Source organism: Corythoichthys intestinalis, chromosome 11 (genome assembly GCF_030265065.1).
Source record: "Corythoichthys intestinalis isolate RoL2023-P3 chromosome 11, ASM3026506v1, whole genome shotgun sequence".
Lineage (NCBI taxonomy): Eukaryota > Metazoa > Chordata > Actinopteri > Syngnathiformes > Syngnathidae > Corythoichthys > Corythoichthys intestinalis.
In genome coordinates this window covers 3566670-3590781 of record NC_080405.1, presented here as the reverse complement: position 1 = coordinate 3590781, position 24112 = coordinate 3566670, and the positions used below count along the sequence as shown (strand labels likewise).

The window sequence follows — 24112 nt, the reverse complement described above, 5'->3', positions numbered from 1 at the left end:
ATCCTTGCAGAGATTTGTGTACGTCGCCATCTAGTGTTTGGCTGCCATTACTGGGATGTTTTTTCACCTGTAGCAGCCCAGCGTCAGTCAATGTAAACAGTAACGTTAGCTGTTGTTGGCCGTGATGTCTTTGGACAGCTTTTTCACAGAGAAAAGGCCACCTGCTGAGCCAGAAGAGGAGCCGACAACCAAGTCCAGTCTGTATAATATGTGGCTAAAAGCTAGCAAACGAGGCAACAAAAGTGAATGCACTGAGAGCATCATACCTCGTGGCGAACCTTACTAAAGCCAAGAAACATTTCACGATTGGAGATGAACTCATTATGCCTGCGACCAGGGGCAACGTATAGTGGTGAAAAGTGAGACTGATTCTAAGGGCCCATGCCCTGATGGGGGCCCACAAAGAAAATTAGGACATTAGCTAATCGTTTACAAATTTAAATATTTATCATTATAATTTTAATAGGAATAAAACGAAGGGTTTTGTTTTTTTGTTTTGTTTTTGGCAAAAAGTAAACACCCAGAGAGCATATGTATTGCCAGCCACCACCCCCCACCCGAACCCCCATTAAATGGTTTGGTCCGCCCTTCCTTCGATCAGAACGTGAGCAGCGGTGCGCACTTACACCAGTCAATGACTCGAAGCGCGCAGAGCGCGATAGTTTAGAAGTGTTTTCAAAACAAAAATCGGGTTTTCAAAAGAGGAAAGAAAAGAAAGCAAAACAAGAGATAGGTAGAAAAGGCTAACAGGATGTGACAAAGTACTTCACAAAAGAAAGTTGGTGTCTTGTGTCAGTGTAGTGCTGAAAATTAACTTGTTATCTTAGCTCCGAAGCGAGGTCCCAGCTCATGCTGTAAGAAATATGGGATTTTCCAGGCCTCAATGAGCGACGTGCACCTATTCAAAAACATGAATTCCAAATAATGACGGCATTTTTTGGTATCCTACAGATGATGAAAGTTGGTGTCAATTGAATTTAGTTTGTTAACAAGGGAACTCGTTTCAGAGCGGTAGCCTATAGTGGAGATCGCGAGTTTCCAGATGGGGCTAAGCAGGGGTGAAAGTGGCTAGAATTTCTTGCCGGAACTCCCCAATTGAAGGTCGCCACGGAGCCGGAAATTTTATTTATTTTTCATTCAAAATTGTATTTTTTCAATGAATTGCAGAATAAAAGTAAAAAAAAAAATAACAGCAATAACTCCAACCTCCATCTCCTAATTTTTATTTTCCCTCATTTCCTCACATACTAAATGCCAAATCTCAATTTTAACTACTTAAGAACATAGGATATATATTAAAATTGAAGTTAATGTAAACATTTACCTTTATTATTTTTTTAAATAATAAAGATATAAGTAACATACATTCAGAAAAATAAGTACAAATGACTTATATTATGCAGAGTGAAATGGAATATATCTTGAAGATTGCTCAAACATTGACTTTTTTAAATCATAAGGAAATGAATAAGTAGCCTAACATAAATGAACAAATATAAGTCCAAAGTGCACATTGACAGCTAAGATGTTATGAACCTCCCCATCAGAGCAAATAAAACTAAATATTATAAATAAGCCTCCTCAACTCTTTCGTTGCTCTGAAAGATTTGATCCATTTTATGTTGCATTGCCCTTTTTTTTATCGCATCAATTTAACAAGCTTTTTTTTTTTTTTTTTTTTTGCTGTTCCAGAAAACATGCACATTTGAACCAATCAGAGCTTACCATCTCTGCTGATCACATGTGAGTTTGTGTGTCAGCCAATTGAACAGATAAATGAGTCCAGGCGTTTTGCTTTGCTGTGTGCATTTGCACATTGACATGACTAATCATCGTCAGACTCAGATAACAGCAGCAGCTGGGGAAACCTCCATGCCGTCCGTGGAATAAAATCAATAATAAATATTGGTGGAAACTGATTACGCTATACAAGCACTTTATTATGCTTGTTGTTAAAACTTGTGTATGTAAATCTGATGTTGGTAGTTTTCTTCCTGCAGCTGAAATGCATGTGTGGCAGCTTAGCATTTTTTTTTTTTTTTTTTACATAGCGTTTTGACAGTTGCCGTCATATTTTCGGAATCAAAGCACCGTGTACCGGAACAGCATTCCGGCCCTGAATCTTATACCGGAACTGCGTTCTGGCCCTGAATCTTATACCGGAACTGCGTTCCTGACCGTTCTGGCCCACTTTCACCCCTGGGGCTAAGCCTACTCCATAATAAAATACTGTAATATTTTGCTAGCTAGTGTTTGCTCCACTTTTAGCTTACCTTTAATCAGTACAGCAGGCAAATCCTTAGCAATGTCTTCATACTAAAACAGCTGAATACTGTAATGTATACTGTAGTCAAGGGTGTAGGTTTGGTCTCAACATTGTTAGGGATGATATTACAGCATAACCTGCATGTACACTTTTTGCTCAGGATGGGACATTAATAGTACCAAACAGATTGGGTGAACGGGGGTCAGGGCTACATTTCTCACGAATATGAACCTAATTAATTGATATACTAAATCAGGGGTGCTCATGACGTTGATCACGATCAACCAGTCAATCACAAAGCTAGTGTGGGTAGCTCGCCCCCCCCCCCAAATACTTTTTTTTTTTTTTTTTTAAATGTACATAATTAATTATGATTGTTGTGTGGATGTTGTGTTGTGTGAGCTACGTACGAGGTTATGCAGCACCCCTCTCTCTCTAAGCAGCTTCTTGCTTACGTTTTTCTCGTTCCATACAGTTGCCAGCAGAGGTTACTACATTTCTCACAGTTTATTTAATGTTAACAGTAGAAATCACACAGAGAAGGACACTTCTCTCGAAGCAGCTTCCTACTTGAGTTTTGCAGGTTAGCAAGTTCACACAGATTAATGTTGTGCTAACACTGATGATTGTTGGACATACAGTAGCAAAATTAATTGTATGTTCCTCACTTCCAAAACAATGATGTCTTTTTACATTTCTAACAGTGGCTGCTGCTGGCTGAAAAAAAAACTTCTCATATCTCTAATATCTAATGTGGGTGTGTGTGAGGGTTAAATCATCAGCCAATCAAATGTGCGTTTAGGTGGGAAAAATGGACCGGAACATTCAGCAAGTGAAAAGATGTACATGTAAACCTGAACATAATAAAAATAATTCACGTAATAATGGTGGGGTCAATTACAACAACTAAAACATATGGGAAGAGGGTTAGTAAAAGATGGCCTTCAGTACATTTCTTATAGATGACATCAGTCTCTTCATTATTACTCTATATGCTGTATGTCTACATAAATATATTTCATTAATTACTAATTATATATTAATTAATGCAGAAAATGCACAAATTAGTGTGTTTCACCAGAATGCAGGAAATTACGTAGTTGATACTCTAAATGTGTCTGTGTGTCCCGGCACTGGTGGTGGGGCCCAAAATCAGTGGCAGCGCCCCTGCCTGCGACCAATACTGTTTGCCGTCAAGTTTTAGGAGAGGCTACTGTTAAAAAAGGTTGATTCGGCATATGGTGTCTTTTTTGCAAACAAACAAAGTGAAGAAATGACGCTTATGCAAATTTGGTGGCTGTTTTTTCCCCCCGGTCATTCTTGAGTTCGTTGAGACGTTTGCGTTTGTTGTATTTTGGCCTGTCTCGAACACCGTACGAACAACATTCCGTATCAGACGGGGGCGATAGTGCAGCAAAACCCTTGTTTGCCAGCAGCAAGTCCCCACCTACCGTCAGTGTACTCTTCTGCTAATCGATCATGTTAAAATACGTTTGTACTTTAAATGTTTTCATTCCAGTTTCATAAGCGAGCCTATTTTTCTTCCTGATTGTCATCGGTTTTGTGTCGTGAGCAACCGTTGAGGCTACGTCCTCTCTCTGCCAAGGTATTTGTTATCATTGACATGTCATTCGTAAAAGTGCATTTTCTGTGCTATTATGAAGTAATTGTGTTATTTTCAACATTTGAAAATTTAACCTTAAGTAATCCGTTATTGTCGGTTGTATTTTTTAAAGTGTTGTTTGGAATTTTAGGATGGCAAGTTTGCAGTGGGAGCTTCCCACGGAGCTATGCTGTCGACCGATGGCTTTTGTAGCTCTGACTGGTTTGGATGTAGTGTACAACGCTGTGCACCGCGCTATTTGGGATGTGTTCAGTGCCAATCGGCGTGCTGACCGAGTACCAATCTCTTTCAAAATTCTTCCTGGAGATCATGAGTATCCCAAGTGTCGAACTAAGGTTTGCCAAGGAAACCAGTTCATTTTCGACTGACATCGTACAGACCAAGGCACTCGATAGTGCACTGCATGATTACTATTATTTTCTTCTTCCCCGTAGCGAACGTCGTATGAGTGGTATATTCCTAAAGGGATCTTGAAAACATCCTGGATGAACAAGCACCTGAATGAAACACCGGCCCTGGTTGTAGTCTTCTACGAATTGGATTGGGATGACCCACAGTGGAGAGAGAAACAATCTGAATGTGCTACAAAGGTCGAGATTGTTAGGTAAAGTTTTTCTTTATTTCATCTACTTCTGTGAACATGAATTATTTAGCATTGCCTGCCTTGAACAATTTTGCTCGACGTCAAATCGAATTGCATGTCTATGGTAAAAAAAAAATATATATATGTAACGTGGCCTATGATGCATTGTTTTACATAATAACTGTACTATAGTGTGCATTATACAATGAATTGAAGATTTATTCTTCATGTATGATATCTTAAACGTATGGAGGACCAGTAGTGCAAAAATTGAATAAATAAATACGCAATGAAATAAATGATTCATGAAATAAATGATTAAATATGTCACTAATTTTTATTAATTTCATGATTGATTTATTTCTATTTTTATATATTTATGTCACTATTTAAATTTTATTTATTCATTTCAATGTTGATTTATTTCGATTTATATTTATTTCAATTTTTATTAAATTGTATTTAATTATTTCAACGTTTACTTCCATTTTTACTTATTCAACATTATTCCTTTCTTTCCATTTTTACTAATTTCATTTTTTTTTTAAAACATTTATTTAACTTTTTATTTATTTCATTCTCGCACTCTTGTTCTCCTTGTACTGCATGAAATAATTTTATCCGTCATTGGCTCATCAAACTCAGTGGGCAGGCATGGACTAGGTGGGGTTTGAGTTGATCTAGTCGAGCTAGAAACTCAGGTTGCCAACTGCCTGAAAAAAATAAGGGACATCTCATTGGTAGAGCCGGCCAGCCCGATAAGTGGCACCCTTTCATTATTTTTTTTTTTTGTATGTGAAAAGTGATTTAAAAAAAAAAAAAAACATTTTAATTATACAGGTAGTTCCTGGGTTACAACGTACCCGACTTACGTGATTTCAACTTTCCAATGCCGGAGTCTTTTCGCCGTTTTTTCGCCAGTTGTTTTTTTGTTGTTGTTGTTTTACTCATTATAGTAGTAGTTTATTGTACAGTGGGGCAAATGAGTATTTAGTTAACCACTAATTGTGCAAGTTCTCCCACTTGAAAATATTAGAGAGGCCTGTAATTTTCAACATGGGTAAACCTCAACCATGAGAGACAGAATGTGGAGAAAAAAAAAAACCCAGAAAATCACATTGTTTGATTTTTAAAGATTTTATTTGCAAATAATGGTGGAAAATAAGTATTTGGTCAATACCAAAAGTTCATCTCAACACTGTTATGTACCCAGTGGTGTTACCAGGATGCTAGGTGTGGGTGGGCATTAGTCTTACCTGGGGGGGTGGCAAAAAAAAAGCTACAACGCTCAAGTAGGTCGGAATCAAGCGTAGGGCTACTGCATCTTAAAACACGTTGTTTTGTTTTCTCCTTGAGATAACTGTTGTTGTGATTTGGTCTAAACAAATAAAAGTTGATTTGATTTTATTTTACTCAGAACACATCCATAACTGTACAGTATGGACATGCAGGTGACAATGTTCTTTTTAGGTAACATATTGTGGTTCCTCTGTTTTATTATTATTACTATAGTTATTCTTTGTTCCGCAGCCCCTGTGAGCTCAATTTGACCCCCTTAGAATGCTTCAAAAAGCACCAAAATCGGCAGGCAGGTCAAGACAGGTGCAATCTTTGATATAGTGCAAATACAAATTCCAAATACACTATGTAGCGCCCCCTAGCAGTCATTCTTTGTCCCGCCGACGCTTTGAGCCCTACTTTGACCCCCTCAGAATGCTTCAAAACTCACCAAACTCAACAGCTAGCTATAAGACTACATAAACTAATTTATTGCTTAAAATAAATTCATTAAGTTTAATTACCAGCTAGCTATTTTCTTATTTCAAGAAATCTGAGTAAAATTTACTTGAAGTACTGGCCTATAATTGCACTTGTTTCTAGTAGATCTACACTGAAAACAAGGGAATTTAACTCGTTTCAAGGAGGTGTGTTTTCTCAGAGTACCCTTGTCTTTGGACTGGCACCACGATGTACATGAAGTCCATTGCCATCACTTCCTTTAGGCAACTGCCCATTTAAGTATGCCGCAACACTCTCCTTGTCGTGGGTCCAACACTGCAACATCCGCATAGACACAAAGCTCTCGTGCATTGGGACATTCCACCTCCATCACCACTTGCATGAACTTTCTGGTTACCTTCTTTGCCCCCCTTTTGGGCTAGACCATCTTCCCTCTCTGTCAACATACTATTTACCTTCTTCCTGCAATATACTTCCTTCTCTACTGGAGCGGCCTCTTATAGGTCGCGCACACATCAACTGTCACAGCAGGGAGGAGAAAGATTAATTGCAAGTGTTTTACGTCATAATTACCTTCCACGTTCAATTGACAGCCTACTGGCTCCCTCGCCGCTGCATCTGCTGATCTGAAGTTTCCTTTTTTAAGTCTGTAAACAGCCCTTCAGTATTGTCAGTCCAGTCAATAGTCATAGTAGTCACACTTGCGTTGGCCATTATTAGGTTTTGCAAAATTCTAGTCCTTACAAAAAGTCGCGAATGAAACTCCGGGATTCACCACAGAGATCCAGAAAAGAGAATAAGTCTTTAACATTGGTCAGTCTGGGATATGTCAGAAGGGAGAAACAGTGTGAGGAATTCATGGTGAGCTCCTCATCAAAATCATGTCTTAAAAATGTCACCTATCGTCTACAACACTGGAGTTTCTTCCTGGACACCTTGAACCCCAAGTCACCAAGAAAGTATAACACGCCGTGGGTCGCTTTCAAACAGTTTTTAGTCAATTTTCTATCAAAATCGAAGTGTTAGTGGCAGAGCCCAATTCTTCCAAGACACTTACACTTCCACAGCCCCTTGAGCTTTTTGTAACACCCTTGGTCACCTCCTGTTTACAGGGGTGCGGGGCACATTAATAAAAGCATTCAGATCTACCTTAACTGTAACAGGAGTCATCTTGGTGCAGTCCAATGTTGGCAGGTCCTTCGGACCACAGTGAGTCCAGCAGCAAGTTCAATAGCTGTTTGGCGTCCTGGTGGTCCGAAAGGTCACTGCCCTGAAAACGTATCTACATCGTATGTTCCAACACCTCCACATCCACCACAGTAACCTGTATACAAAAAACATTAAGTGCTCTGAGAAGAAATCAAATTGGGTATTTAAATCATGTGCAATCTGTTGCCAAATGGCATTGTCACACTGTGGGTTCCAGTTCTCGGGCTTCATGTCTTTGTACTATATGCTAGTGAGGTGTGTGGACAAGATTTTTAACATCTCCTGTAACACTCACTCTATTCTTGTGTCCAGGTGGTTGCTACCACTATCCCTAGCTTGCCTTTATAGATGTCGGTGCAAGTAAGCGTTCAACTATCACTCTAAATTTATTTAAATGCTTACTGAAAAGCCAACTCGGTGTTCCTATGTTTAAAGTGTGAGATGGAAGGGATCGAACGGAGGGCCGTTTGAGGCAAGAGAGTCATCTCAGAGCTACCACCTCAGGAAGGCCGAGTGGACGCCGCCTTCGTCCTCGTTTTATGGTTGGAGTCAGAACCACTTTATGTCAGCTGTTGCTTGGGGTCATTCTTGTAGCACCATGTCCCAGTCCCATCTTAGAACAGTCGATTCTGGCTGCAAAGAATGGTTGTTCTCATTTAGGCGAGTATATCTCTGCCCAACAAGTTCACTTGAGTTCCACCCTTTGTCCGGACAAGCTGATGTTTCTGTCTCTGTCCAGCAATTTGAGTCTTCAATGGCGAGGAAATTGGCAGCACTAGCATTGGAATGACCATATTGTTCACCTTCATGGGCATAGGGGCCTTGTCTTGCCTTCCTCTCCAGGCCCTCGTGGAAACGCTTATCGGTAGTCCGACCAGTTCTCGTCATAGTAGTACAGGGTGCCGGGCCACGTCCTCCTTTGCTCATGGAGTCCGTAGCGGTCTCTTCAGAGTGAGGCCTCTCTGGGTCTTGCTGGTGTTTGCTGCTGCATCTGTGGGGGAGCAGTACATTTTCGGTAGCAGTGTCCATGTGACCACTTTGAAGGAACTTTGGCCTGGTGTCTGATGACTTTTCCTCCGCCTCCTTTGGGGAAGCCCCTACTATGACCCCCCCCCCCCCCCCCCCCCCCCCGACTCCTCGTCGGTGCCTATGCCATCCACATTTGGTTCACGATCTCAGCCATTCTGTTTTTCTTCCCTTCCTGTTTGATATCCAAGACTACTCATCTAACTGGTGTAAACTGCAACTTCAGGAGCCGTTCCTGCATGTATCTTACTTTATCGTAGGATTTGTGGTGTCTGTTAAACAAAATTTTAAATTGTGAGTTAAGCGATGATTAAAATAACTATCACCGTCCTCTAATCGGACCCGGTGCTCAGTAAAATTTGTTTCCAACTTCGGCTGTTAGCGTATCTAATAAAGCAATGCGATAAATCACAAGCATATCAAAGCGCCATCTATCTAAATACTCATGTATTAGTCGAGGTGAGAACTGGGATCCATTGGAGGTTGGAAGTTAGGGGGCTTCTGCAGTCAGTGTGGAGGATGAGAACATGTCTTGGACGACAGCGAACACTAGAGTGGCAAAAAAAGGCAAAAAAATGTCAAGCTCAACATTATCTAAACCAAAACGGGACACAAAGTTATCCGATTGGTGAAAAGAAATGAAAGAAGCGCATATAAGTCTCACTACAACGCCGCACGCCATCAATTAATTGTTTTAGCGCCAAGGAAACACACTTCTCCTCCGAGGCCACTTCCAGCAGTCGTGTCTGCAAAAAAATTCAAAATCTTTCAATAACAATTATTAGTCAATTAACCCTTTAAGGTCTGGGCCTATTTTGTCTGATTTTGCATGCCTTTGAAGTTGCCTTTTTATTTCAAAGAAAGAATTGTTTACGATGGCCTGGTTTGGTCCCTTTTTTTGTGACACCTTGAACTTCATGTCCAAACTGTTGTTTCCTTCACTGACCAATTATAAATCATCATTTTGGGCCCAAAAAGACCAAAAATTCCAAAATCGTTTTGTCAAAATTTTTAATTTTGATGTCCAATTGACAACCAAACATGCGTAACGAACCGTTTTGAAACTTTTTAATATTTATTCAACATGTTAGGATGAACATTCAACCAAAAAAATTTAGAATAAATAGTCTTATATTTGACAATTCAACATAAACAACAGGTATAGCCATAGGCGTTTTTTGCCTTTATATATGCTCTGTTCAAAACAGGTTATATACAGCAGACCGAACAGTGAAAAAATATATACCATCTAACACAAAAAGTGTTTAGAGGCCATCTCTTTATGAGTTTAGGTATTGCGGCCCATCACCTGATGAAAACTATGTACACACAATCAAGCTTCTTGAACACACATCTATACACACAAATTGAGAAGACTGATTGTGGGAAAAAAAAAATATATATATAACATTGGGAAAAAAAGTATTTTCAAAAATATTTTCAATACACAAGTTAAAATTTTTTCAGGCATGCCACTCCGAAAAGCAGTTTCGTCCTGGAATTCAACACAGGGCGACATCACACAGCCCACACTTCCATGGGGTGTCGGTCCTCTTTCCACCCTTCCATTTTCATTTCACTTTACTTTCATTGTCACTATAAATGTACATGAAAAAAAGTCAGTATTTATGAAAATAATAAAGTACAAAATAAAAATATATACAGCAATAAATAATAATGGAAATCTATATGTATGACAATAGAAAGAATACCTTAGCTGAATATGTGCTACATCCCTAATCGTCATACAGAAAGAAGATCACCACAATTATAAATTCCTGCCTTGGATACACACAGTGCACGTACGACTTTGATCTGATATGCACATTTTATTATTATATACACAAACACACACTTATATTACATCAAAATTAACTTTGTCTTGCAATATCAAAAGAAACTTTCAAAAGAAACTTTTTCAGCATAAAAAAAAAAAAAAGTGAGTTTGCTTACCTCTGCTCATCGATGGCGTCACCCACGTGTTCAAATCCGTCACTATCTTCACTCGAGGACTCTTCCGAAGAAGACGATGATGACGAATTTGGACCATCCTCTTCCTCAAGTTGATCAAATAGCACAATTGCTTGCGCTAAATTTAGTTTTCCGTCCATTCTCAAAGTCACACAAAGTCGCTGCTCGATCCAAACGGCCGTCGCTCGCCACCTCGCTGCTTCAGAACACTCCTCCCTCTCGTTCGGTGGAACCTTGCACGGCAGTTATATTTATTTAAAAAACGCATTTTGTGCTTCCACTGTGACTTCGAAAGGGTTCGTTTGATTTGTGTTTTTTTCATGGAGCTTCCGTTTTGAAAAAGGACAAGAAATGATGGAAATATAGACGTAAACAAATGATCCATGCAGCGTTTTAATGTTTTTTTGAGAGGACAATAAAACTATAAAACTTAAATGACAATATCTCACGTTTTAGTTGGTCGATTGACTTCAAATAATAACGAGAGTAAACCGCAACTTCCGCACTTTAAAACGAGACCAACCAACAGCATGTGGGTGACGTAATTAAAACGTGAGGGCGCTTCAAAGACGACGTGCGCTGAGGACGCGCCGGCGCGTCCTTCGACTCTCAAGGGTTAACCCACCTTGTTGACTTGGGATCATGAGGTAATTTCCAGGAGTTATGGTATATCTAGTCAGGCTCTTAATTCTAATTGTAGTCTGCGATCTTGTCTGGACTTGGTCATGGGGTGGGGCTGATAGGCCTTTGCCATCTGCTCTCAGTCGCTGTCAGTTAGGGAAAGGGGTGAAGATGTGTTTCCGTCGGCTTCCTTGACGTCGGTCATGGTTGTCATCAAACTCTTGAGTCAGACTCATTACGATGGAGGTGACCTGGGAATGTCTTTTGTCAATGATGGAGTTCAGTTCCTCTCGCCACATAGTCGGCCAAGTCTGTCTTTGTGTCGTCTGGTTGGGGGCTGGGACTCCGCCGGCCCCCCTTTCTCACTGCCCCTCTCAAGGATTCTTCCTGTTGTCTTACATTCTGATACTTAAAACAATTCTATTCTACTGCACTATAGCTGCTGGCAGCTACAATTTCCTCTATTTTCATTCTTTAATTTTACATCAGTTTGTATTTTAACCAAGCGTAATCAATTTAGTGTCTTGAGTTGAATACCTTCACGGAATTTTTGCTTTAGAATCCCCTCACACCTATATTTGTACTCGACTCATGTTTACTTCTCATTTTTTAATACCTACCTATTTATAATATACCTCCTTTGCTTTTTAACTAAGTTGGGCCTCTGCCATAGTATCTATTCCATTCTAGTTTAAATATAATAGCTGTACTGTTTCTTGTTTCTCTTTCACATCTGTAGTCAGGACCAAAGTTACTTTGTATCTTTTTACAAATATCAGCTCTTGGTGGCCATACAAAAGCTGTATTTGATGCAACCAATGTCCAACAAAATGTGGAATCCCTTGGTCCTAACACACATATGTATCAGTTTTCTTTAATCCAATCCTTAAACAGTTTTTTAGTTTACCATTTCTTGACTTCTACTCTTGTTCTAATTCTTTTATATCTATGAATTTTAGCATATTAATCTGCTTCTTTAGTTAGCACTAACTCAAACTCTGCGCTCTACTCTGCACATCTGACTCCCTCCCTTCTCCTGTTCTGGCCACTTTCCAGAGCAGGGTGAGGAAAACTCTCACATACACACAACAACCTATTTTTTAGCATGAGGAGTAGGCCACATGCAAACATCAAAATGTAACAATGTATAAAAAACAAATACGAGTTCACGTATTTGTAAAATTATTCCAACATTAAATTTCCGGTCTGAAAATACAAAACATACTGCATCCTACACTTCACTCTTTTAAATGTATTTTCCACCTACTACATTTTGCACTACTCCTTCTGTTTCACTATTTGCTTCTGCCTCAATTCCTGACAACAACAGAATTTTCAATTTCGATCCACAAATCCTCCAATGATTTTTGATAGCCACTAGGATACTTATCACATTCATTACTTCGACAATCCCCTAACCAATTCACACTCCACTGTGTTACTGGTGCACTCATTTCTGCATTCGTCATTAAATACACACTTATGTAATTTTTATTTTTTATTTTTACTTTTTTTTTTTTTTACTTTTTCTAAATGTTCTTATCAAAACCGGTTTTTGGGGGTCCCAAAAATCCCCAACGTATACCGAAACGTTACAGTGCTCAGCCGCGTCCGGCCTCGCGTCAGTTACGACGAGATGCTCTTTACTTTATTCTTCCAGGTCCCTTGTTACCCTGGCATAAATCAACAATACTTAATTCAATGCACAAAAATCCCTACCTATTAAAGGACAACAGAACAATTGTACCATAAGTCTCCCAACAAATTAGGCAGAATTCGAGCATTATGCAAACAGGTTTCTGCTTACCTCTTTTTTTTTTTTTTCTTAAGTTGGTGCACCAACGGAGACCACAGTCCAACTGAATCCTTGTCCGCTCCTCTGTCCTTCTACCTGAAGTCCTTTATCGATCACGCCGGGGTCACCATTTAAAGGAACCTGTGTTTTAAATTACCTGTTAAATGATTAATCCTCAAGGTTCCATTCGTGTTCGTTTTCTTTAAAGGACTCCAATAACGACGACATGTTCAAAGTCAACAATTTATTGCCCTAAGTTACTGACAGAGGAGTTCTAAGCAGCATGCTGGGTCAGTGAACTACTCCTGGTCCTAGCCCAAAAAAGATCGGAGTAGACTGACAAAGTCTTTCCGGCTTGCCCAGTATTTTATACATGTGAGTGAAGAACTGAGGATGTGAGTTCATGTGATTAGAGTCATTATGTCCATGGAAATCCCGGTCATTATTGTCACATGTGATGAATGATAACCAAAGACGTCTGCTGTCGATATGGCCGGACTGCTGGACACCCCACGTTGTCGTACGGCCTGAAGACTGTTGCCCTTTGTTGTCCTCTGGTCCTAGGGAGCTTCCAAAGCGAATGGCCTTCCTATGGCCCATTGACCTTTTGCTGCTACCTCCCTCCTGACCTCCAGTCACGAGTCCCAAGTAGTCTCTTGTCAAAAGGCCCCTGTGCCTAGAGAAACAGTCTTAACATCCTTGTAGCAATTACATTTCATTGTTTCATTCTTTTAATTTGTTATTAAACATCAGCTATTTAATTTCACTTCCCTTCAGAAGCCACTCCTTTGTTGCCCTGGCTGTGTGTTTGGGATCATTGTCATGCTGAAAGACCCAGCCACTTCTCATCTTCAATGCCCCTGCTGATGGAAGGAGATTTTCACTCAAAATCTCTCGATACATGGCCCCATTAATTCTTTCCTTTACAAAGATCAGTCGTCTTGGTCCCTTTGTAGAAAAACAGCCCCAAAGCATGATGTTTCCACCCCCATGCTTCACAGTGAGTATGGTGTTTTTCGTATATAATTCAGTATTCTTTCTCCTCCAAACACGACCGCCTGTGTTTCTACCAAAAAGTTCTATTTTGGTTTCATCTGACCATAACACATTCTCCCAGTCCTCTTCTGGATCATCCAAATGCTCTCTAGCGAACCGCAGACGGGCCTGGACGTGTACTTTCTTCAGCTGGGGGACACGTCTGGCAGTGCAGGATTTGAGTCCCTGGCGGCGCATTGCGTTACTGATAGTAGCCTTTGTTACTGTGGTCCCAGCTCTCTGTAGGTCATTCACTAGGTCCCACTGTGGTTCTGGGATTTTTGCTCACCGTTCTTGTTATCATTTTGACGCCACGGGGTGAGATCTTGCATGGAGCCCCAGATTGAGGGAGATTATCAGTGGTCTTGTATGTCTTCCATTTTCTAATAATTGCTCCCACAGTTGATTTCTTTACACCAAGCGTTTTACCTATTGCAGATTCAGTCTTCCCAGCCTGGTGCGGGTCTACAATTTTGTCTCTGGTGTCCTTCAACAGCTCTTTGGTCTTGGCCATAGTGGAGTTTGGAGTGTGACGGACTGGGGTTGTGGACAGGTGTCTTTTATAACAATAATGAGTTAAAACAGGTGCCATTAATACAGGTAATGAGTGGAGCCTCATTAGACCTCGTTAGAAGAAGTTGAACTTCTTTGACAGCCAGAAATCTTGCTTGTTTCTAGGTGACTAAATACTTATTTTCCACTCTAATTTGGAAATAATTTCTTTAAAAATCAAACAATGTGATTTTCTGTTTTTTTTTCTCTCCACATTCTGTCTCTCATGGTTGAGGTTTACCCATGTTGACAATTACAGGCTTCTCTAATCTATTCAAGTAGGAGAACTTGCACAATTGGTGGTTGACTAAACACTTATTTGCCCCACTGTATATGGTATACAGAATATAGTAGTTTTTTTTAGGTAAAGGGCAATTTTAAACATACATGAGAAAACATTTCGCCTAATATTGAACAATTTTCAGACTATCATTGTCTTTATTTTCGATATAAATTGTTGAAAACATCCAACAATTGCATCGCAGATGTGACTACAAAAAAAAAAAAAAAAACCCCAAGACATTTATGGCTTTCACTCTAAAAGCTTCTAGATCTTATAAAAAAAAAAAAAATCATATTTCTTACCTTATGTCGGTATGCTTGATAACATACATCACTTTAAAGTGGGTGTTTTTCCCATGTGTTTTAATTGAATTTCCATTTGTGTCAAGCTAGTTTTAAGTTCTAGTTACGTTTTAAATTAGTCTAAAATGTAAGCCCTGATAGGATTTGGAGCATGATACCTGCTGTATTGGAGCACATTGGGCACCAGTGCTACTAGGTGTTTTATTCAACAATGACTATACTGACAGTTAGCTTTATTATGTTTTTATTTTACACCCTCATCACTCTACGGCGCTGTGTTTTTACAGATTGAATAAAACCTGTATGTAAGACACGTTAGCCACGCATCGACAGTGGTCATAAGTAATAGAAACCTAGCCCTCTGCAGGGCTAACGTTATGTTAGCAAGATACAGTAACGTTAATCTTATTTATTCGCGCTGAGAAGTCTCCTGCTTTAAGATGGCGGCTGTTTACTAACGCCGGCAATTCTGTCATTTCGCATCTAGTTCTATATACATCTGCCAATGCCGCTGAGTCTGTCATGTCGCATCTAGTTCCATTTACATGTGATATCTATGAGACGCATCGGATGCTACCTGCTGTCACAGTTGCATCATGCGGGTGTAGTTTGTAGAAACGTTGGCATAGTTTATTGCTTCTTCCTCGACAGACGTGATGTCAGTGCGTGGTCCTGCATTCAAAATAGTTTGGGCAACACGTGATGCTTAGAGCTGGCAAAATGAAACGATTCCTCGAGGCGAGTAAAATCACTTGGATCAATTTTTAAACTTGAGTTACTCGAGTATTTGTTTCAGCTCTAATAATTTAACGCTTAAAGTCCTGAGCCTTTGTGCGCGTGTGTGTTTGGGTGTGTGTATGTTTTTGGCATAAAAAAAAAATAAGCGCAAACTTTTTTTTTTTTTAACAATTCAGGCGCAGAAATAAGAAGAAATAAGACACTTTTTTTATTTTGATATTAAAACGGGACAAAGCGTGTCCCTTGAAAGCTCAATGAGGGACGCGTACTTTTATTTCTGAATACCGGACGATTCCGTTTTTCAAGGGACAGTTGGCTACCCGAGTTGAAACATACAAGAAATTCGTCTCTGGTAATTTAAGCCACTCTAGGGCCTATTACTGCAAATAAGCTGTATTAAAATTTATAGAGCAGGGGTGCTTAACTTGGGTTCGAACAAAGGTTTGGTAAGTAAGTCTAAGGGGTTCGGGGAATGCTTCAGGCATCTCTAAAGATAAAGATATTAAAGAAAATTTTTTTTGACCTGACAGCCTGCCAAATTGTTAAAAAATTTGAACGGGAATTCGGCTACAGTAAACAGAAGCTTGTTAGCTTATATACATCAGTTTTAAATTTAAAAAAACTTGCTTCATCATCTAACTCCTAAAGATTCGGTAGCTTTAGCAAGGTTAAGAACCACTGTTGCTAGTTTTTAGACGTAAAGATAAAATAGGAGATTTATTCCGCAATAAAAAATGTCCAAAGTGCAGTAATACAGTTACCACAGTAGATGCAAAATGATACAGCCATTGAGCAGTGTCCGTTAGTGTGGTCGCACTGCTGTGACCAAAAATGTGCAAATAATGCATAGGTGTTGTGTCATATGAGGTATCCTTTCATGCTGTCGTCCCCGATCTTGCGGACCAAGTGGGGGTGCTGTATTGCAAATCAAATGATAATAGTGATGTCACTGTGTATGTAACTTATTTCAACATTTAAAGTAACGTTGTCAGTTTGTCCCTAATTGAGCCTCCGATTAGTGGTCCCCCTCCAAAGGTCAAAAGCTGGCTATCAGTTTTTGAGATGTCTTCCAATCTATCAAAAAGAAGCCTGTAACTTGGCTCTCAGCTCCCCGCTGATAGTTTTAGCAATGCAATCATCCGTGTGCCAACCTTCATGAGAATGATACCCACTCCTAACACCCACTCCAAACCATTTCAGTAAATTGAATATTCTCAGAGTAGGAAGGCATAGGGTGTGCATGCTTAGCTTTTTGAAAGGCAAAGAGAAAAATATTACACAGAGCTTGCCGGTGTTCGTCATTGAGTCCGTCCCGCCACCTAACCAGGGCCTCGGCTAGCATGTGTATTAGCGATAGCTTGCGCTAAATTTATGTGCTTTCTGCTCTTTTCCTATTTGTCCAATAAAAAAATAGAAATTGCTATAAATCCATTTTTCAAATAGTATTGTCTAATAAAAATGTTCTTTTTCATGGAAATCGTATGCTCTTATGTTCATCACTGGGCCATTTATCATTCAACATTTTTTTTTACAAAGATGTCTGTCTTAGGGGTGTCCCCGAGCCCATCACAGGATTGGAAATCGGGCCATTTCTCAGAGGTTCGGAATCGGGTGAAAAGGTTCGGGTTTTTAATTTTAAAAATTTATATACCGTATTTTTCGGACTATACATTGCACCTGAGTATAAGTCGCAACTGCCAAAAAATGCACAATGAAAAGGAAAAAAAACATATATAAGTCGCACCGGAGAATAAGTCGCATTTTTGGGGGGAAATTTATTTGGTAGAATCCAGCACCAAGAACAGACATGTCATCTTGAAAGGCAATTTAAAATACAATAGAGAACAACAGGCTGACTAGGTGTACGGTATGCTAACATTACATGACGCTAGAAGTCGGATCAGTTAACTTGATTTCCTTGCCCGAGCCCGAAAACCCCCCAAATTTTATTTTCTGTAGGCACGATCCCGAAAAAAAAACAACAAAATTTTATGTTTTATTTGTGAGGACTCAGGAGAAGGAAGAAATGCGATGCGTGGTTGCGTTTTGTGTAATCACGTTTGTGACGATGCCGGTGCGTATATGCATAATGATAACAAATTAAAGCCAGTCTTTTGTCACGAATTCTCCCAGTTAAACAAGACTGTAAGATGGATATTCAATAAACATTTATCTTTTATATTTGCGTGTCTATTCTAACAGGCAGTTAGTTGATTTTACATTTATTTTAATCTCCTCAAGTTGGCAGAAAAAAAGTTTCCTCAATGTTTAAATAGTCTACATAATTTTATGATCATTATAAATGCATTTATACAACGAAATAACGCTGGAAAAGTTTGTTAGATATATTTGTCCCATCAGACCAAAGCGCCACATTCGTTTACATTCAGCGAAGCCGACACAGGTTTTCGTATAGCAACAATCAATTTGAATCTCTTCAATATCCCACTCCAACTGCTGCTGTTTGCTTTTCAATTCCCCTGTCTTTAGTTTGTTTTTCACTCCTATAGCTGCTCCATATCGAAAAGGAAATACTAGGATGGTCGCGGAGGGCGCCAGGGCGCTGGAGGGAAAGATTGAAAAGAGAAGGGGGCCACTGCGTTCACGTGCACAGGCATGCACAGCGTCTTCCCTGTTTTATCCAAATCATTTATTTTATTTAACATCCATACATCGTTTTAGTATAAATATATGAATATATATTTATTAGGGCTGTCAAACGATTAAAATTTTTAATCGAGTTAATTACAGCTTAAAAATTAAATAATCGTAATTAATCGCAATTCAAACCATCTATAAAATATGCCATATTTTTCTGTAAATTATATATATATTCTGTAAAATAAATTGTTGGAATGGAAAGATAAGACACAAGATGGATATATACATTCAACACACGGTACATAAGGACTGTAGTGGGCATTTCACTACTGTCATTTAAATCTGTCTATGCTGTCCTCACTCCGAAGCGTCTACTTTTTCCAAAGCTAGACAACTAGTGAACGACGCCTTAATAATCAGCCTTCTTCCTTTTTCATCTGATTTATTAATAAAATGGCCTCAAACCATTGTCCTCTTTAGACTGTCGTAAAACTACAAAAAAAAGTACACAAGCATTGCATTAGCAACAACGTTAGCTTAGCACACTATACAGGTTCGCTAAACATAAACAAAAAGCGTCTCATACAAAAAATATAACATTTTGCTTACTAACATAATATGTACATTCTTTACAACAACCATACTTACGGACAAATCCTGTCCAAGGATCATATAAGCACAGTATTACAACGTAGGCGTCAGCCCGAGATGTCGTGCAGCCATATTGAACTGGCAAGAAAACGATAAACCATGTCGCAAAACGACCACAAGAGTTCACTGTTAGACAGCACAAAAGGCCTTGCTGTAAAATTTACCAAAAGGCAGAATACTGTCTGAGTGGGACATGTGCGTTAATTGCGTCAAATATTTTAATGTGATTAATTTAAAAAATTAATTACCGCGCGTTAACGCGATAATTTTGACAGCCCTAACATTTATTTTAAAAAAAGATGGCAAGTGAGAAGTCGGCCTGACCCGACCGTAAATAATCACACATAAGTTGCTCCAGAGTATAAGACGCACCCTCTGCCAAACTATGAAAAAAAACTGCGACTTATGGTCCGAAAAATGTGGTACATATTTAAAATTTTTTATGGCTAAAAAGTAACAAAATAATCCAGAAATAAAATGACGTTGCCAAAAGAAACGACATTTTTTACTCCACAACACTCCTGGAAAAGTGGAAGAAGGTGTACTGTAAACAGTACTGTACTGTAACATGTTTGGAACTTTTGTTACAGAAAAAAAAGTTGTTGTTTTTTTGTATCGGCAGATTCTCAAGGTCAGATGACTCTGACTCAGGTGCGAAAATACGCGACCGGGACATGCCTAGTGTGTTTTTTACTCATTTGCTAACTTGTGGGTTGGAATTTTGACGATCAAGTGGCCACGATATAACCAAGAGATTCCAGTCAATTTTCAAAATAAAAGAGTATTCCAACTCTGATAATAAAAACAAAAGAAATAACTAATCATTTCTTGGGCGGCCCACGGACCGCTATCAATTGATCCATGGACCGGGACCATTGCTGTTATTTAAGAGAGGGACTATGTATTTGCAAAATTGAACCAAAATGCTTTGCAGTACACTGCTTGATGCTGTCCAAGTCTTGTCTTGATTAAAGCATGAGGCATTTGCCCAACAAGGACCACAGTAAACAAACAAAGTAGTAGAAGTAGTACCAACACAGGTGACCATCCCTAATCTTGAGTGCTGTGCAATGTGGTTCTCTAAGCCATTTATCATTGTCTTATATTTTAGGTCCAGTCTTCAGAGCAGGAATACTAAGGTGGCCGTAGTTTTAATTCAAAGGAAAACACCTCTGCCTCCAGGTAAATGACTTCTTTGTGTGTGATATGATGTGCAGTATGAACTCCTGTTTGTTGTATTTTTTTTGTACAGGATTCCCGCGGGTGCTTAAAAAGTTTGAAAATGTCTTAAATTTAAAATCCGGATAAACAAGGGCTTAAATTGTCTTAAATTTAAAGGAAAATTGCAGTAAGTATATCATTTCCTGACGATGCTTTTAATGCCAGGAAAATCACTGAAATGTGTCGTAAAATTCTAATGGTGTGTATTTATCTTATTAATGGGTGTGCACTAAATACGTGAGTTTGGGACATCAGCGACTTGAGCTGTCGCCGTGATGCCATTTTCTGGTTATTCGCGGTTGAAGAGGTGAGTGGGAAAGAGATGAGGAAGTATAAATTTAATCACATTGAAAAGGTGATATCTAGCGGTACTTTGTAGTCCAAAAGGTTATCGATGGGCTCCCACCAGGAATTGATATATAAAAAAAACAATAACAACAGTTTGCTACCAAAATCTTCCATTCGAATAGTGTCCATGTTAGCTCACTGGCTGCCATGGTCTGCACGAGACATCCAATTCATTTTGACTGGATTGGACGTCTAGCGCCGTCAATGGCACTGCAACTACAGCTTTCAGATCTGGTATTTTGTGGACATTCAAAGGTCATTTCCTGGTCATTTTATGGCATTTACAAGTTACTTTATGTTGATTTTGAAACACTTCCTATTCATTTGGGGACGTTCTTGACTCAATTCCTTTTCAGTAACCCAAAATCTACAGGCAGTGGTCTGTGAATGCCCCAAAATCAACAGGAACTGACCTGTAAATGCCTCAACAGGAAAAGGAATTGACTGAAAATCAACAGGAAATGACATAAAAAATTAACCCGTTGCCTGGCATTGGCGGCCACTTACGACCATAGACGTCCAATCCGTTTGAAGTGTGAGGGGTGGCAGTGAATGAACGAATGTTTTTTCACTGCCACCCTCCCACTTCAAATGGATTGGACACCTACTAGTGATAAACTCATGCCAGTTCACAGCAGAAGGATGACAATAACTAGTTATTCTGTTTATTGGTTGTTTTATAGAATGTCTTAAAATTATTTCCTGACCCATGTAATTGTTCTCCATTTCGTGACATTATTATCCTGAACCTTGTATCACAAATCATATCATGAGGTACCCACGGGAGGTTCCCAACCCTGGTGCAAAGTCTTCAAAAAGACTTTTCAGTCAGGGACAATCGGGGTCAAAGCCATCGAGACACACATGAGAGGAGAAAAACACGGGTCACAGTAAAATAAAATGTTTTTTTCTTCATCCGAAATTGTTGCAACATGATTTGGTCTTAAATTATATTTTTAAAAATGTCTTAAAAAGCATTAAATTAGACTTTTAAAAGGGTGCAAGAGCCCTGTTGTAGCATTCAGGACCTTGATATCATCACGTTATCTGAAATTACGCACCATAGGTAATTCATAAGAGACGTCCCGATCCGATCACATGATTGGAATTCAAGCCGATCGCATCATTTTTCAGAGGTTAGGGTGGAGAAAGTCGGAGTTTTTTGAAAAATTATTACAAATTATAAGAGCTACAAAGCAACAAAATAATCCAAAGGTACAAAGATAATGAAAATATATTCCAAATGAAATTGTCCCTTCTTCCCTAGAGTGGATTTTATCTGCATAATTATTTAAACTTTACATATCAACAGCTACTGGGAAAAAAATAGTTGACAGTGCTTACTTGATGTGAAATGAACCGTCATTTCTAAAACTGTATTTACAAAAAGTGTCCTCCTAAAGCTTTGTGTCAATGTTTGTTACTCATATTTTCTTGTTTTGCATAGGAGAAGACTTGGTAGCATCTGAAAGAGCTGCAGCTATTTGTCATGCCTGTGATCTATCCGGAAAGAGTCTGTTTGTTCTGCCACATACTGACCACCTGGTTGGTTACATAATAAGGTAATGATAAGAAAAGATTTATTATATGATATTTGATGTTCCAGTGCTGTACAGCGCGAGCGTTTTGCTTGCATTTGCGCCTAAAAATAATTTGTTGCAAGTAGAGAAAAAAAGAATAGGGGCAAGAGTGCGAGCACAGATTTTACCCCTTTAATTCGTGTTTTTAATAGAGAGCGATTCGAGAGGAAATTGGCGAGAGAACTGTAGCAGGAGATGCTTTCTGGGTCTTGTCCAAAGATATGCCGACAGCGAGTGTGAGCAGCGACACTGCTAGCAAGATTTACAAATTTCGAGCAGATAGGCTCAAACGCTTCCTTTGGCTAGCGCTAAAAGACAGACTTAAGTTCTAAATGAAGCCAATTGTATTGTTTGTATTATTTGGTGATGAGACGTTACTACTTTGCACGGAGCCATAAAGCTAGCTAGTTAGTTAGTTAGCTAATCAGTGTTTGTCTTGTGTTTTGGAGAAGCATATTAGCACTTGAGTTATTGGTAGATAATAAAGTTGTCTCATTTCTTTTCATAAAGAAAACACCCGCCTAAACCCATTCATACAACAGTCTTAACACAAACTCCCATTCCAACTGTAAATTGTCATACAATAGAGTGTGCTCTGAAATTTGATTTGGATTGTATTTATGAGAAACTGTTTGATAAAGAAAACTGATTCATCACAGTCTGCCTCCTCCTCATTTGATTTTGTTGTTTAGTTTGTTTAAAGAAGATAAGTGATTAATTGATACAATTTATTGACTAGTTTGAGTAGAGATATGTGGACGTCGCTCTCTAGCTGTGGCCATCATTGCTGGAGTGTTAACAACACATGTGAGTAGCAGCCCAGCATCAATCAATACAGAGGCTTGATTTCTGCAAAGAAACTTGAAGCACATGATGGCAGTCTGCAGAAAAAGGATTGAATCCAACAAATATGTGAAGTATGTTAATGGAAAGTACACCCTTAAAGGGAACCTCGTACTTAGACTGGTGTGCTCTAATAAGCCACACTTGTTATCTTTTACTAAAATATGTTATTATAAAAACATAAAATATTTCCATTGATTAAAAAAATCTATTATATTAATTAATTAATATCAATACTCATATTAACGTTTATCTTTTAAGGACTGCGAGACTTTCTATCGGTGGATCCCTTTAAAGAACCAGCATCTGGATTTGGCTACTATTATGGAGTCCAAATTGCAATTCATTGTTTAAACAAAACAAACTGTTAATTCCTTGTATGGATTCCAAATGAATAGGTTATCATAGATGTGCCGTACAATCAGAAATGGGCTGAAGACCACATCTGCCATGTGAAGAAGGTTTACTTTGAGCACTTGCTACCAGCAATTGCAACCAGAATATCATATGGAGTCATGACAGTGTGTGGACTCAAGTGAAGCACCATTCTGGACTTTAATTAATGTGAAAAAAAAAAAAAAAAAATCAGGTTCAAGTATTATTTTATTCCATGTTGTTCATTGTTCAAACATTTATTTCATGTCATTCAAAGAAAAAGTCATTTTTTCATTTCATGTTTGATCACTCATATCTCCTCTGCCATATCCCACAAATATGCATCACCTTCTTGCTCATGAATTTCCATTTCCGATTCTTCTCATTCAGTTTCCTCCCGGATTAACTGAGGTTGCAAATGACAAAACTCACACAAATAGCTACGATCTCATCAACATGTAGTAACCTACCAGAGATTACATTACTCAAAATTAAAAAAAAAAAAAAAAAACATTCTGTTTCTCCTATTAGCTCTCGCCACATGAATTCTGACATTTGATAAGCGACACATTTGTATAACTTCATGGTCAGGAAGTTATTTACAGCCATGTGTAAATGCGGCAATGGCCAAAGTACTCCTGGAGGCAAACAGTTGTGAGTGATCTATGAGATCTGAATGCTGGCATCACACTTCTGCAGATGAATATTTTCCAGGTTGTTGAGATCCTCTTCTGCATAAGTAGATTCA

At 38.9% G+C, this 24112-nt stretch overlaps 1 protein-coding gene across 3 annotated transcripts in view; it reads left to right on the top strand.

The window, feature by feature from the left end:
• The first annotated feature begins 3633 nt into the window (after positions 1 to 3633).
• Positions 3634 to 24112, top strand: part of trappc11 (trafficking protein particle complex subunit 11) — a 151044-nt gene continuing 130565 nt past the window's right edge. For all 3 annotated transcript variants that reach the window (XM_057849497.1, XM_057849496.1, XM_057849495.1), the window contains exons 1-5: positions 3634 to 3872; positions 4021 to 4225; positions 4325 to 4494; positions 20109 to 20179; positions 22014 to 22128. In XM_057849497.1, coding sequence (XP_057705480.1) covers positions 4022 to 4225; positions 4325 to 4494; positions 20109 to 20179; positions 22014 to 22128 — 560 coding nt within the window. In that variant the 5' untranslated portion in view covers positions 3634 to 3872; position 4021. The remainder of the gene's footprint in view (positions 3873 to 4020; positions 4226 to 4324; positions 4495 to 20108; positions 20180 to 22013; positions 22129 to 24112) is intronic.